At 40.3% G+C, this 17,023-nt stretch overlaps 1 protein-coding gene across 6 annotated transcripts in view; it reads right to left on the bottom strand.

Annotated features, from left to right (window-relative positions):
- LOC116315061 (plasma membrane calcium-transporting ATPase 1-like) overlaps positions 1–17,023 on the bottom strand; it is a 125,104-nt gene that overhangs the window by 45,284 nt on the left and 62,797 nt on the right. For all 6 annotated transcript variants that reach the window (XM_031733215.2, XM_031733217.2, XM_039612562.1 and 3 more), the window contains 4 exons: positions 6,890–7,087; positions 4,108–4,365; positions 3,787–3,912; positions 3,258–3,383 (listed from right to left, as the gene is read on the bottom strand). In XM_031733215.2, coding sequence (XP_031589075.1) covers positions 3,258–3,383; positions 3,787–3,912; positions 4,108–4,365; positions 6,890–7,087 — 708 coding nt within the window. The remainder of the gene's footprint in view (positions 1–3,257; positions 3,384–3,786; positions 3,913–4,107; positions 4,366–6,889; positions 7,088–17,023) is intronic.

Below are 17,023 nucleotides of genomic sequence, written 5' to 3'. Positions count from 1 at the left end.
CGTTTTCCTGCTCATAGGAAGTTAACTTCCTGCTGCAGTAAAACTAAGCTGTCTGCTTTTATTATGAAAGGAACTTTGGCAAGGTCAGAGCTAAACAACACGCACACACACACACACACAGAGCTCTTTGTTATTCAGTTGGTGGCTTGTTATTGAGAGTGAACTGGTTCAAGTATGCGTGTGTGTGTGTGCGTTTGTAACATTGAAGGCTTTTATCCCGGCAAGATAACTGATGGGTGTGACTTGACATGAATGCATGAATGTGTGCAGTGCATGTGTGTGTGTTTACAGCGGATTGATGCAGCCATGTGTGACAGTAAAGTCTGCTGTGTGTCTGCTGTTAAAAGAACACAGGAACCGCATGACAGTGCCTCTGTGTGCGTGTGTGTGTGTTTGTGTGCGCGCTTCTATCTTTGCGAGGATTCACTTCCAATTTGGAAAATAAGGGCTTTTTTTTTAAAGTTAAGATCCCTTTTGAAAAGTCTGAAAATATCAAAGCAAGGACTTGTTCTGAAAAGTGATGACACTTCTCACTTCAAAGAGTTTCTGAGGGTTTGTGCTTTGTTTCAGGATAAGGATTAGTAACACATCTTAAGATTAAGATTAAAGCTTTGACAATGTAAACATGGAAGTAACGGCCTGTGTATGAGATGTAAATGTAAAGGCTCTTTTCTTTAAGATTTAGAATTTAATTTTAGCTGAATGTGTTTTGTAGTTCTCCTCATTAGGAAGTCAGCACCAATTTTGTTTTTGTCTGCTTGTCTGTTTTTTTATGAACCAGAAACTGGAGGCCGAAATGCAAACCTGAGCGTCTCTCTCCGCTGAGCTGGTACATTCAGCCAGTTCACAATGAATGCCTGACAAACTCAAACTTTAGCCAGTAAAACAAAATGATCAGACAAAAACAAACTAAAGGAAAAGGATACATGTGTAAAAGGGGGTTAGCATGATCACAAGCAAATCAAAAGCAATAGAGACCGACTGCAGAAGCCTGTTGTTTTACATCTGCTCTGACATAGTACAAGGATCATCTGGACGTTGGCTTTTGAAGGGTCCCTCTAAAAAGAAGCAACTGTGTTTCACACAGGTAATCGATATTACGTAACTGGCCAATTAACTCAGTACTGTGGCCATAAATTTACATGAATAAATGAGACCATGATGAGGTGTTTGCTCAGGTGACCAATCAATCTGTCTTTGAGTCTTTGTGAAATCACAGTTCAAGTGTTGCTTTACTGAAATATTAACAATGATTGTTTGCAAGCCCACGACAGAGAACAAAAAGTTTAAATGGCCTGTCAAGATTCCCATCAAGCACTTGAACATAACAACTGAATAATGTTAAAAATTAAAGTACTTTTTAAAATTTTAGATCTGGGTGTCAAGCTCATTTTAGCTCATAGGCCACATACAGCTTGATTTGATCTTAAGTGGGCAATTGCAAACCATTGCATAACAACCTCTAAAGTGCTCCCTTTCTTTTAGTGTACAGAAGTACATTCTGCACACCTTCCTGTTTAATGAACCGTCCACTTACAAATGATAATGAACAGCTTGACGTGACTGAAAGTGAACCTATTATGCTTTTTTTGAAATTATTTTCTGTCATATGTCACATAATGGTGGATTTTCTAATTAAACATGGCAAAAGTTTCAAATAAAGAGGTCAGTATATCCTTGACTGATTTCTGTGAGCCAAAAGTTCAGGTTGCAGTGTGCTCTGAATGCTTGATTTCATTTTTTTTCTACTTTTGGATCTGTATGATGTGAATAAGAGAGGATATACATAATATGGTCCCCTCAGGCACACAGCTCCACCTGTGAGCACGGAAGCCCCACCTACCTGCTATTCAAACCTGTTCAATGAGCAGCCAATCAGATGGAGTAGCTAAAACAGCTTGTTTGAACTGAGATGCTGCACCAAGGACCAGTAAAATATCAATAAGCGTTATTTTCTAACTGAACCATGCAAAGCTATTTTGAGCCCAAGAATCATGTCCAACTCATCAACAGCCTCCAAACTCTGGAGATTCATCTAGTGGGCAACACTGAGTCCTTTAAAGGACTGGGGCTGTATGTTGATCCCCCCTGCATTATGCTCCTCTTTTCTGTCTTCTCTTTCCTCTCACCCCCAGTGGGCGCTCTCTGAGCCTGGTTTTATTGGAGGTCTCTCCCTGCTTTGAAGTGAGCTCTTGGAGGTGGGAATGATCATTGGGAATGATCAGATTTTGTATCTTACTATATAAAGTTCCTTAAGATTGCTTTTTAGTGAAATGCAGCTGTGCAAATGAAAATTAACTAAGCTTAACTTACAGAATGAAGTAGGCTATATTGATCATGCATGTAATAGCCATTTATCCCCTTAAGGATACATGGTCACATGCATTTCTTTGAAATGTAGCTTTGGTTACAACCATAGACTGTATATAAAAGAAGGACGGAGCAGAAAAGTGCAGCTAGTGCAGTTTTTTTCAGATGTCCAGCAAGAGGTGACTGTTTGCAGACGTCTAGGAAGTACTTGTCCTCAGTACTTGTCTGATGAAGCACATTTAACATTTTGAGCCTATGACACCGCGGTATGCCTTGGTTTCTGAATCGGCTCCACCTCACATCATATCCTGTTTGTAAACACCAAGATTGTCATACCAAAAAAGGTCAGCTCAAGGTTTAAAACAGGACTTTGCATCTTTTATATATAGTTTAAGCTAATTAACTGGTCATAGCAAATGAACTATCATCTTACAAACTCCTTGGAATCGGTCACTAAAAAGGTGTGCATGCCACTTTAAAATTACGATAAGCTAAGGTTGGTAAGATTGTGGGAGCTCCTTTGTAGACGTCACTTTTATTTCACTTGTTTTCGGCCGGTACAGTCACAATATTACTCATCTTTGGTCTCGTATATTCACTATGGAAGGTTTTTGTGCTTAGATTGAAGTTAAATAAAGCTTACAGATCACATTCAGACCCTTCAAAAAGCTCTGCTGTTATCAGCTCAGACTGGATGAACTCTACCTGCTGACAGAGTCGGCTGGTACGACAGGAGAAACGTCAAATCAACACCAGCTGATAAAAACGGGCAAAATATTTCCGATCAGCCTGTTCAGAAATATTCAGAAGCTGACACGGTGACAGTCGTTCTAGCCAAACTTTCCTCACAACACTTCACAGACTTACTGTCCTCGTATGACCTTCCACACTTCAACATATGTTGTGTTTCTTGAGATGTGTGTGACAGGCTTTGTCTCATGTCTTACTTTTCTTGACCTTCTTCTCTTCGTCGTTCTCACTGGCACCCAGCAGAGTAAAGATGATGCCTGTTTGAGAGTTGAGGCCGACAGCTGACACCACCATCCTGCCTGATCCCTCCATCACGTGGGTCCCTGAGGAAATATTCAAAAAGCTACGAGTCAAAAAAGAAGCTTTATTTATTTATTTTTTTAAACTGTTACTGTGTTACTGTCATTTGTTTTCATTTTAAATCAATGTCAAAGCACTTATTTATCCATCTAATCTCATCTTAAGATGCATCACTGAATATTTAAAATGACATGCTTTTACTTATGTTGCTTTTTTTCTAGGTAAATAGTCTTGCACTCTTGTGTAGCCCTACTCCGCATCCAGATATCCTTCTGAATCCAGGGATTGAATTCATACATGGTGTAATAGGAAATTTTAGCTTTGGCGGGGTGTCAGACAGCTCTTGTTTTATAAGCACGACATCCATCTTTCAGTCAAACACCGTGAACCTGATTTTTTTAGGAGAACAGTTTTCCAGGCACTCACCGGACAGCAGCATGGGGTCTTTCTCCATAGACTTGCGAACCTGGTCAGATTCCCCTGTCAGAGAGCTCTCGTCAATCTTCAGGTCATTGCCTTGGATCAGGATACCATCAGCAGGCAGCAGGTCCCCTGCAAGCAGATAGATCAGGTCACAATCTTTTTCCCCCATCAGCCACAGGGTTTGAACAGGATCTTACACAGAGTCCTTTTACATTTACATTTTGTATTGTAAAGCAGCTCCACAAAGGTTGCTGCTGTAGTCATAAAAGCTTGACAGTTAAACATCACATGAAATAACCAAGTAAAGATGTTTGAGTTTCATACCGTATTTGATCTGAGCGATGTCTCCAACCACGATCTCGGCCACAGGGATCTGGATGACCTGACCTTTGCGGATGACCGTGAACTTTTGTTCTTGCTCGATGCGACTCTGCAGCCCGCGGAACTGCTTCTCCTTGGACCAATCGTTGAAGGCCGTCACCAGGACCACAATGATGACTGAGAACAAGATGGCAGCACCTTCGATCCAGCCAGCCTGGGCCTCGCCCTCGTCCTCGGCGCCACCCGAAGATGCGCCGCATGCTGTGAAAACATGAGGACATGTTGAAATCAAATCCCATCGTAACAGCAAAGACAGGTGGCGTGGTGGAGAGCCCTTATTGGAAAGGTTAGGCAATGACAGCTGACTGTGTAATGATTTAATGAACAGGTAAGGAAAGATGCTCTAAGGTGTGATGAGGTTTAAGATCACATATGGTGTTGTATTGTGCATTTAAAGTGGGAATCCTGAAATTCCAAGTTCCCAGTCGCAATTTTAATCTGGATGCCCTCTCAAGTCAGACTTCCTACTTAGAATTTGGAGACGCAAGAAAAAACCCAAATCTGAATTCTAAAATTGCAGTGACAACCATAGTCCACTGGAATATCCTCCACTCAGGCATAACATCATCACATTATAATTTTTTCTCTTTTGGATTTTTATGGAGGCACAAAACACAACATTGCACAACTGCTGTATCTCAATTATCCTGCTTTAATAATTGTAAAATCATTAAAATTTAATTAATTGCTCAGCCATCTTTCAGATTAGCAAAAAGCAAAAATGACCTCTATCCTTCACAGTCAGGAATACTGTCAAAAGCTAAACAAAAACTTTACTTAAACAACTTTATTTACAGTATATATAATATATACATCTCCATATAAATAATAATATAAATTAAAATATAAACCAACTACCTACAGATATCCGAATACTGAAAATAAATAATAATAATTAATAAATACATGTTACTTTTGGAATAGATGCAGTAATTGTGGGACGTGCAAAGGTTTGGGCTTTCAGTAACCCCTATGGAAAAGATCAGAGCTTGGAAAACCTTAACCTTTAATCAGCTGAAAAAGTTTCTGCTCCTAATTTGTCATCTTTCAGAAATTCGTGACTAGCAGATAATTTCCTGTTTCTAGATATTTTTAGACTCCCTTGCATGCAAAGCATCTTCACAATCCACAAACATACTGCTCCCTTTTTCAGCAAACAGAGCTTTGATAATTAAGTCCAACAAAACATATTTTATCTCAGTCTGCACACAGCAGCTGTTACCCTGATCCAAATGCTGCTTTGCTGACCGCACACACTGACTTTTGTGACGCAGCAGCAGGTGAGGTTTTTCCTCTGATGTGGGCCCTGATTGTGAATGAACCCCACGCAGCGAAACAGTGCAGCATCACTTCTGTGTCAGCTAAGCATTCCCGTTGCTGCTCCTCTGCAGACATCTTGTTTCGATTCCTGGCGCTCCCATTAACCACCACTACTGAATGACATTTTAGATAGCGGAAATTGCAAGCTGGAAGTGCTCTGATTTCCTTTTATAGCCTTCCCTGCTTTGTAGGCATCAGCTTCATTTTCAGATTCTCACTCACTTGATTAGAGGAGCCCGTGAATGTGTGAGTGTTACCACGAGGCTTAAAGAGTCAGATAATTTATCAGGCTCTGAATTGTCATCAAGTGACAATTCCTAATGGCAGTTCTTAACCTCTCTTAGCCAACGCAATTAAGGCTCACCGAGCTAATGAAGTTCTTGCCACAATTATCGTTTCATTATTTGCATGAAGTAAAACGTATCTGCGTGTAAACACTTGAAGAAAGTCACGTTTAGATGTTTGTTTGCTGCACCAGTTTATTTACTTACTTCATTTAATGCAAAAATTGACAGTAATGGAAACTAGCACAGTAACTACTGACATTATTAAACAGATGAATGATCAGATTTCTTGTTTTATAAAAGTGGATTACGTAAAAATTAAAGTAAATAAATCCACTTATAATTTACCCAGAAAAACATACCTGATAAAGCATGTAATTAAAATAAACGAGATGGATATATTAGAAAAAAATACAGGTGGCCGCTGGTGCTACCCCTCAGCCCCTTAGTAGATACACGTGTGATATTAATTTGAAACTCCCATGTCGCCTCCTTCTGGAGTTATCGCATTCACAAGATTTCACATACTTGAGTGTCCACATCAAGTTCTAGTATTTTATAACAGCGCTCTAATTAATCTGCATCTGTGCATGGCACCCATTCAGTTTTGGCCAACCCGGCCTGTCAGCTGATTGCTGGGCTTGTCTTTTTCAGGTGTTTAACCCATGTTGCCTTCCACCTCACAAAGGAAATGATTTCACTTCCTGGGAGTCTAATAAAACCGAGTTAACTTCACTTGCTTTGGTTTATGTTGGAGTTCCCTCTATTTTAAGCCACGGGTAGTTTTGTCTTAGCAGTTATTTGACTTCTTAACTAATTTAACTTAATTCGTTTAAAATAATAAAATTATCCGGAGAAAACTCCAAAAACCAGACGACACGCTGCAAACAAGCACTTGGCGACAGTGGGAAGGAAAACTCCCACTGGAAAAACAACCCTCTTTGTTATGTCTATGTGTGCAGCTTGCTATACTGATAACTTAGCACTGCCACCTCTCCATATATGTTCATCTCTGGCTCTGAAAAACCACCAGCTGGCAGCAGCTAAAATGCTCAGGTTGAGTCTTCAGTGTACCGAAAGCAATGGGTAAAGACACAGCGTCTACGACCATCTACACTGACCTTCACTGTCACCGCCAGGTGGATGGTAGAAAGACAGGCCCAGTGAGATGATTGCAGCGATTTCCAGAATGATGAGCGTGACGTCCTGCAGAGCTTCCCACACCAGCTGCAGGAATGTCTTGGGCTTCTTTGGGGGGATAAAGTTCTGTCCAAATGACGTGTGACGTTTTTCCAAATCGACAGGGTTACCAGACAGACCTGCAGACACAACCGAAAAGTCATGAATATTGACATCAACATTAGTTATTGTTCTTTAGTAAAACAGTAATTATTCTGACATGTGGATGGAAACTTGGAGAAATGTCAAATGAATCCAGCAATATGACAAAGAGTGCAGACATACAGACACAGTTACAAAGAACAAGGATTCCTGCAACAGATGGTTTAGCCCACAAATAGCCCTGATCTCAATGTTATGAAGTCACTCTTTGTCAGGGTTAGCTCTAAGAAGTTCAGAGCAGCTATTACAATACAACACATGTCACAGTCTTGAAGACATCCAAGACTGTGAGATGTACATCTTTGTTACATCTGTACCAACGCCTCCTCAGGCTGGTTGTTTTGACAGATTTGCCCCCCCCCCCTCCAAAAAAACCTGAAATCATTTCCTATATCAATTTATTTTCATTTTTGCACTTTTTTTTAAGCTTTGGGTTTTATTTATTTCTGTTAACTGAAATTATTTAATATTTTGAAGAACTGTACAGAGATATACCTTTTTCTGTACAGAGATATACTCTGTTTTCCGTATTTCTGTGACGTCTCTCTGTGTGTACCTGTGTTGCAGGTGGATGAGTGTTGCAGTCAGACTGAAGTGTGTTGCTGTGTTAATATTTAGTTAGAGCAATGCTGTTTATAGCGCTAAAGTTCACCGGCCCTAAATATCTCAATGAATTTGAAATATAACTATTACAATCTTGTTCTGCAAGACATGCTTTTTCCACCACAGCTTATCAGCAGCAGCAATAGCAGCTGTTTACAAGGGTCAAACCTCAAAGGCTAACTCCTGTCTTCAAACTTTATTATGTTAACTCACCACACAGGGAAGAAGATGCACTTTAGTAATAGAAAGTCAAGATCAGCCCACTTTTGCTGCAGACTGCAGCATTTCCACACACAGTACTTATTTGAAGAATTCACCAAAACAGACCTGTTCCACCCAGAAACCTTCTGCAATGACATACTCATCATTTCCGCCACAAAAAAATGACCTAAAGGTCAGAAATCTGGTACACTCAGGTTCAACTACAGAGATTGGAAAAATAAATCCCCCGATCAAGGGTGAATTATAAGCAGCTGTGAGGGGGTGTGTTGTTTTATAAGTTTCAGTGACGATTCCTGAACGTTTCTTTTTCTTTCGCTTTGTTTTGTAACAGCGGCTGAACTTTTGTGGCTTGCGACCTCTAAAACAACCTTTCATTCCAAGTTACAACCGTCTACTGGCTGCAATTAGTTCAACGAAAGAGAAATGATGTAATTAACTTTTAGAGGGTGATGAACTGAAAATGAAATGACAGGAAAGAAAGCTAAATATTAGCAGAAAGCAGCTAGAAATCAAACTTTATCCTCATCCTTTCAGTCATCCTGCCACCCTTCAGCTTTATCCTGTGGCCCCTCGTGTTGATCACAGTCACCGGGTCAGGGGCCTCCAGCGTGTGTGTGTGTGTGTGTGTGTGTGTCTGTGGCAGTGATGAAACCAAAGCAGCCTGAACTGACCCGAGTTCCCCTCCTGCTGAACACGCAATCTGCTGCTCCACCAGAGCCAATCTGGTCCACGTCAACACAGCACCACCCGTTCAGACCAGCCCAGTCTGGATGAGTTGCTCACAGGAAACTAATGAACCATCCCGTTAAACATCAAATTTGAAATCTAAATGAACAAACTGACAGATTATACACATTTTATACTGCAGCAATCATGATTTAGGGCTTATCAAAACCTTAAACTAAAGCTGGAGCCTGTCCCAGCTGACACTGGGCAAGAGGCAGCACAGACTGTGGACAAGTTGGCAGTCAATTGCATGTCTAGAATCATCAATTAACCTGACAGGGAGAGCACGCAAACACAAGTTAACTCCTTGAAATATACAATATTGTATGAGCGTAATCACCAAAGCTGACATTCTGCTCTGATGGCATTACAGGACACGAGAGACCGACAAGGTTAATCATCTGAAGACCAAAAACAAAGAATTTGAAGTGGCAACCACACAGGAAGTGACCAGCAACAACTTAGCGACCAGAAACATTCAGTGATTTCAACCAGTTTAAGGTGAAAAAACTACTGGTGGACTAAAGTGGGTGGGTTTTTGTGTCTAAAGGGGCGTCCCCACAGGAAGAGACTGACCAGACCATTAAAGGTCCATTAATTTCAGCAAATTTTGAGATTAGCAACAGAAACAACTACCAATGAGAGCGAAGGATAATACTGACTGAACTTGTTAAATCTCTCCAAAGAGTGCTGGGTCTACTCCGGGGCTTTCTTCTGGTAAGACAGGCCCAGAATACCTCATCTAGAAGCCATCCTGGAGGCCTCCTAGTCAAATATCTGAACCACCTCAACTGCCTCCTTTTGATGTGGAGGAGCAGCAGCTGCACACCGAGGCCCTCTCGAATGGCTAAGCTCCACACCCCATCTCTAAGGTAGAAGGAAACCCATTTTTGCCATTTGTAATGGGTGGCAGTCAGATGCGGAGGTTCCAAAACTGGCTTGTGGTACAAGGAATGTCACCTTGCTTTACAGGAAGATTTGCTCTATGTTGCAGTGTAAATGTTTATTCAGCACTGTTTTCTAGAAGGACTTTTCATAACGTTCACCTCAAAACAGTCTGAAAACACCTTCTGTAACTGCAGTCAAACATCACCGTACTTAACCTTATTGTTTAAGAGTAAAACACTTTCCTTAAACACACCATTAGAACTTGCAGATGATATTTGCTATTCTTGTGGAAGCATCCCTTCTAGCGGAGTTGCATCAAATTTCTGCTAATATCAGTCACTGGATTTCTCCAACTAATCAATGAGTTCACTGAATTGAAAAATGGCAATGTTTCTCCTCTTATCACTCTGCAGAGAGATTGCTCCCAAACCTCTGCTTACTGAGGAACAAACAATATCACTGAGTTATTGATTCCAGAACTGTGACTGTCATTTTCCAGCCGTGGCTCATATCTCGCTGCTCATTCATTCTCCATATAAAGACAGTGCAAACAAAAAGATTTCCCAGTCGACCCAGATGCTCAGAAAGACGGAGACACCAGGGCTTCATCCATCTTCAGAGCTCCTTACTTGTGGTTTTATTGAAACTGGGCTTAAATTAGATTTTAAAAACACCAACTGCAGTTTGCTAATTAACAATGAATTATCAGCAGCTTGTTTCTGTATTGATTTTCATTCACCAGAACAATCTCAACAGTTAGCTCTTTAAAATCACGTGTTCTCGTTAACTTTAACTGGTGTTTGCTGCAACTTTAATGACACACACATACAACTGAATGAAAAATAGTGTAACCACTTGTTTAATTATGTATTTTTCCACTAAAGTCTGATAATCAAAGACGTCCTCCTCATGGTCGTGCGGGCACCAACATGGCTGCTGGGGATTCTTAGAGAAATCGGGAGGTGTGCAGTGGAACGTGATCTGAATGTTAACAGACCCCACTGCCAGGATCTCTCATGAAGACAGCCTCCAAGTCAGCATGAACACGAGCTCAGCCATGTTTCTGCCGTCACATGTTTTAATAATGGACTCTTATTCTCGCTCTCTCTGATGATGCTGTCCAGACGGACTGAAAGAAGAGTTCCTCCTCCCCTCCTCGTGAATTCTCCCCCGTCTGTCACACTCCTCTTTGGATGCAGTAATGAGGTGAAACTATGAGACACTAGCTTCTGCCATTTTGAGGGTTTGCCTACACACAGCACACACAGACGTACTAGTTTCGTGCCATCTAATCTTAATTGGACAGCTTCAGCGGCAGAAATATTCCACATTAAGGCTGACCGAGATAAGGTGAAAGATTAGATGTGGTAAGGGAGAGATGAGAGGAGGGCAAATGAGGTGAGGGAAGAAGAGATGAGGTGGGGATGGTGTAATGATATAAGGTTAGACGAAACAAAATAAGGAGAAAGGACAAAACGCGAGATAAGAAGAGACAAGTTGAGATTAAATAAGTTCAGTGAGATCAATGAGATGTGAGGGGGCTTAAGACAGTAGAGGTGAAATGTGATTAAAGAAAATTAAAGTAAGGCGATCCTATGGCATATTCACACCAAACCCATACAAAACCTTTGCAAAGACACAAAGCAGGGGATGTGCGTAGAAGTGAATCTGTGTGTGGATGTTAAAGATATCACATTTTCACTCTGTGTCTCAAAAATCTATCAGCAGACACTGGCTGTCCCACAGACTGTGGATGCTCCTGAACCCACTGACAGTGCAAGTATCTGTATCTAAACTAATCATTTCCAATAGGTCAGAGAATGACTGCGATCTGGTAGTAAGTCAACTAAGTGAGCTGACTTTACCTTAAATGGCATGAGTCTATTCTGAATCAAGTTGGCTGATCTGAAAACATAAATGTTGACAATTAAAACAATATTTGAATATTACTATTAACATCTGAATTTTTATTACTGGACTCGTGCTTTCCATGATTCACGGTTCAAAATAACCCATTTTTACTTCCATCGGCCTCATTGCAGCACCTCAGTTCATCTTCTGTTTGAAACAAGCAGCTTTAGCCTTTAAGCTAACTATCTTTTGATTGGTTTAATCCGAAGGCAGGCAGAGCTCTGTGCCTGAGATGACCATGACATAAACTCGCTTGGAAATACAGACCCAAGAGCAAAAAAACAAAACTGCCAAAGTGAGCATTTAGAGCAGTCTGAACCCTGAATCTGTGGCTCATAGGGATTATTGTTCACCTTGAACTTGTTGCTTAAAATTGTGGCAGTGTTAAAATGAGTATCCACCATTGTAAAAATATAAATATGAGAAAATAAGGTATGAAGTCTTTTTTTGTATACTTCTTAATGATCCTTGTCTAATGTGGCGCTTGTTAAATCTCTACATGCTGCAAACCATTTTTATCTGAAGAATCCTTTGAACAGATCACTTCCAAGCTTTTTGCCTTTTTTAAAGGTTTTTAGCAACTAAAGGTGACATGACATTTATTAAATATGAAAATGAGAGCACCCTACCATGCAGTGGGATAAGGTAATATAGAGTAATTCTGACACAACATAAATTGTCTGATAATATCTGTGGCTCAGAGCTGAGGACAGAACATCTTCGTGATGAGCTATGACACACTCCGATATTTTAAAAATACACTTTCTGTCACAGGCACCATTGGCCATGTTTCATCACACTGTGGTTTACTTCAGAGTCCAGTTTGATCATGCTGAGGCCAGTGATTGTCACTGAAAGCTGCTGTCAGATTAAAATAAAGATGAGTTCAATCACAGAGCACCTTTACTGTCTGTTTGAACGATATGAGTCTGTGTTTTTTCCCCATTTAATGCTGTGATTGTGAAATCATGTTTCATCTAGTGCCTGGCATCGGCTTGCTGTTAGCAAGCGTCCCCGTGGAGATGCACATTAAAGCTCTAAGATGACGTTCCAGTAAAAGAAGAGCAGACCGCCGCACACTCGCCAGTCACAGATGTTTGGAAATTTCAGCTTCCAGCAGAAATGGGCTACCTCGGTCCAAAATGAGAACTCTTCCAATCTACAGTTTTATCAGCCACCATACAGCTTTATCCGGTTTTCACTTTCATTCATTCTTCCTCTACTACAAAAAGACTGAGGACTATTTGTCCTTTCTCTGTCCTCCATGGTGCCAAAACCGCTTCACGTTTCCTTCATCCTCTCTGTGGTTCTTCCACCTCATTGTTTTTTTTTCCTTTCACCACCATCCCACAGCTGGACTTACTGAGAAAAACAGCAGCAGTGACAATTCATGCTCAAGTCACACACCCGGATCTAACAACAAAATAACAAACCCTGTACTGATAATTGAGTTTAGGAGTGGCTCAGGAGGTAGAGCAGATCATCTACTAATCGGACGTTTGGTTGTTTAATCTCTGGCTGCTCCACTCTGCATGCCAAAAATAAGATAGGGCAAGATACCGAACTCCAATTTAACCCTGATCTGTTCATCGGAATGTGAATGTCTGATAGAGATCACTTAGATGTAGAAAAAATTGCTCATCATGTTGTATAAACATGCTTTAAGAGCTTGAGTAGAAAAGTGCTATATATAAGAACAGGTCCATTCAGTAAAAGAGAACCTATTATGCTTTTACCCATTTTCTGTCAGAGATACAGTGGGGAACACTCATAATAAACATGGCCACTGTTTGAAATAATGAAGTCAGTGTAACTGCAGGTAAATCTGCTGACCCAAAAGCCTTTCTCATTGCAAAAATGTGGATTAGAAACAAAAAAGCAATTTATTTGTTTGTGTTCATGGATATTAATTGTCAAGTTTTTTCATAACCGTCAGCAAGATTTTGAAAATAACTTTCATTTCAGTAGGGCACGAATCAGTTTGTATGAGACCGGTCATAGCTTCATTTTTAAACAATTGCGCTCAGGAACACACAAAGCTGATGAACTGAGGCGCTGCACTAACGCCTAGTTTAAAATCCAAAAGTTATTTGTGTGTCTTGGATGAATCCACATAATCACAAAAAACTGGCAGCCGTGCAGACGTCTACACGGAGCCTGAAGTAATTTAAGTCAAGTGCACCCCTGTATACTCTGATATGGATACAAATACACTGTTAGTATTAACAAAGTAAATATTGTATTATAAAAATGATCCAAACCCATCCAGCACAGCACTGATTTAAGCTGTGCGAGAATAGTTCTCTTATACTTTGCCTTATAAATTCAGAAACTGCACAGTTATTTCCTGGTTTACATTTCAGAGTCAAAGATCCTCTGATGATATTTTTTTCAAAACCCTTAAGCTGAGAAAAGAAGCAGGTATAAAGTAACAAAATCCAACACAAGGTACAAGGCTTTTTCTACAAAGGGCTCCGCTTGTTTCATCTTTTGCTCACACAAAAATATGTTATCATTAAATAGTGATAAGACAAACTGTTGAACAGAGAGTTCATGCAGAAGTGGTACAGCGAGCTGCAGGGCATGTCAGCAGGCGACAAAAATTTAACAAAAAATGAAACAGAAATTACTTTTTTGTTTTTTTGAGGCTCTGTAACCTTTTGTCACATGTAAAAAGGCAAGCGCATGAGTTTGACTATCGATGATGGTTTTTCCAACACCTTACTGTGGAAAAAAAGAAGACAGTTTTTGAGCTTTCAAATAGCAAAATAAATTATTAAAACTTTAAATTTGGCTCGGACATCTTTTCCACGACTGCTACCTTTGATCTCCTACAAAAAAGTTTTTAAAAATTTACAACTGCCAGCTAAATATATTCTTCTTTGTTTAAATGGACCTGTTTGATATGCATGCTGCATTGATGTGACCTGACATTATGAACAGTGACTGAAATGATGTCACGGGCCTAAATTGGGAACCATCTCGTTAAAGAGTGATTAACCTCTGAAATTCCACCAGGTCATCGGTGAACCACAGAGTGGAAGGGTTGGGCTGAGGCTGCATTTAACCATAAGTGACACAGATGATTTCAAAAAATAGAAGACTGCAGCTTTCAAAGCAGCCCTCTGTCATGCATTAGATGAGATAAGATCGCCTTTATTAGTCCCACAGCTGGGAGTGAAAATTCCATATGAGAAGATAAACATGAGCTTTACCCTACCCCCCCCGATAAACATACTGTAAAGTAACAGTTATCACTACACTGTTCTCTCCTCCTGCTGTAACTGTCCATAATGTGGGGAGTTTTCTGGTAACCATGCCACTAAATTGCCCCCCTCAGCACAAAGATCTTTTTGATATCGGGATGAAGCATTTACGGCCCTGTTCTCTCGGTCTCCATAATATTCCTGAAAATTGAGAGCATGAGTGGTAAAGGATGACTCACCTGACTACATCACTTTTTCCCCACATCCCTCTAGACCAGATCCTGTAGTGTTCACATTACTGAACTCTTAAACCTGCATTCATCTTTGTAACGAGGTGTTTATTCACGGCATCCCTGCTATAATATCCCTCTCTACGTAATTGTCTCGTCTTGCTTTCTCATGTCCTGGATTTTTACATCTTCCCTCTTCTGACGAAGAACTTACCTTCTGTTTTTTTCCTTGCGTAATAACACCAACACTCACATATCAGATTTCGTTTTCTTTTTTCTGATATAATGGAGAGAAGGGCCTCATATTGTGAGTAATTGTTATTATAGTGGGATTTAAGTACATTTTAAAGAATTGAGAAGCTAATACCCTTGGTCACTGTGAAAACGTGGATAAAATTTGTTTTTACTGATGTCTTTTCCATAGATGTTAAAGCATTTGTCTCTTTAGTCACTGTTCCTCTAGAAACACAAGCATGCTGAGGACTTTGTTACTGTAATGCCTGCTATTATTTTCCTTTTCTCTTGCTATCTAGAAGTAAAATCAGAATTTGTGTCATTGCTCAGCATTTTTCATATTGTATATCCCACAGATAGATGTTAATTGGTTGACTGTACAATGCAGTGCACCTCCTCTTTATCTCCACTCATTTATTTGGTGGTCAAGTTTCTATTTAAAGCCATCACCAAGCCCTGTTTAATCTGGATGTTTCTTTCATTGTTTGAGGCCTCAAACATCCTCGGAACCACTTGCTTTTCTTTCAGTGCTAACAGCACCTTAAATGGAGCCTGGTGACCGAATGAGGCCTATTTTAATAATTAGATAAAGAGAAAGCACATCGGCAAACACTACCAAAAACAGGCACAGATGTGGATGCAAAACAAACATATACCACAGACGGCATAAAATACAGGAGCAACTATGTCAAGATGTCAAGAGTTTAGCTGTGATGCTTTCACCATCTTGTTTTGTTTGTTTACTTCTTTCTTGTTTGGAAACAGTTGCATGGCAAATTTTAGCTAAAACTGTACAGCTGCGGTATTTCTATCAGCTATTGTTAGCACTGGCTAACCATTTTGATTAATAAGGTGAATCTGATTTAATGTGAAAGGCTATAAAACAGGGTGCTAATTTGGGGCTTAAAAAATAATAGAGTTAAAGAAAATTTTATTGTGTTTTAAGAGAGGAAATTCACCCACCAGCCTCTGAAAGCTGCATCACCCCTAATATTTTAAAGTTTTAAGCTTCAATATAATTTTAAGCCAGCCTCAAGTGGCCACTGAAAAAGTTCTTTGGCACTTCAGCATGCCATTTTTAACCCTCCTGAGGTTATAGCTTAATCCAATATCTGCCCAAACTAACTCCACCTGCTGTTGTCAGCAACACATTTTTTAAATTTAATGAGAGCAACAAATTGTAATGTGTGACAGATAAAAGCATCCTGGCTGAACGGAGGACCAATAGTTCACCTGAAGCATTTCATTCACAGGCTAAGCCAGAGATGGAGAATGATCACCGTGATGACCATATCACCGGTATGAAGAGACGAGTGTCTACAGGAGATAGATTTCTCTTTAACACAGACTCACATCCTCTGTTGCAGAATGATGCAAGGCTGAGCTTTATAAGTCCTCAGGTCTATCCTCTTTGAACAAAACCAGAGACCACGTACGCGGCAAAATGACTTACACTGTATTTAAATTTGTATGTCTCAACTAAAAGAAAGAAAGAAAGAAAGAAAGAGAGAGAGAGAGCGAGAAAGGAGGAAAGAAAGAAGAGTGTCTTTGTAGTTTTCTTCCTCTTGCTGATTGCTTAGAGGAGCATTCAGCTTCAATTGGCAAAGACATGGATGTCCTGAGGCTGTGTGTGTGTGTGGGTGTGTGTGTGTGTGTGTGTGTGTGTGTGTGTGTGTGTGACAGTGAATAGGACTCGGGTCATGTAGCTCATACTGAAACTCCGATTGGGTGCTGACTTCTTGCACCAAAGAGTTCAAAAAGATCTGGCACACCAGCAGGCCGGGAAACCTCTTAACCTACATAGATGTACACTTTGTGTGTCTGTGTGTGTTTGTGTGTGTGTCCATGTGTGTGTGTATGGGAATTCATTTACATAAAGCTCAGAACTGAACTG

This window comes from Oreochromis aureus, linkage group 5, assembly GCF_013358895.1.
Source record: "Oreochromis aureus strain Israel breed Guangdong linkage group 5, ZZ_aureus, whole genome shotgun sequence".
NCBI lineage: Eukaryota > Metazoa > Chordata > Actinopteri > Cichliformes > Cichlidae > Oreochromis > Oreochromis aureus.
The sequence above is the reverse complement of the archived record's forward strand: the minus strand, read 5'-3'. Positions and strand labels throughout refer to the sequence as shown.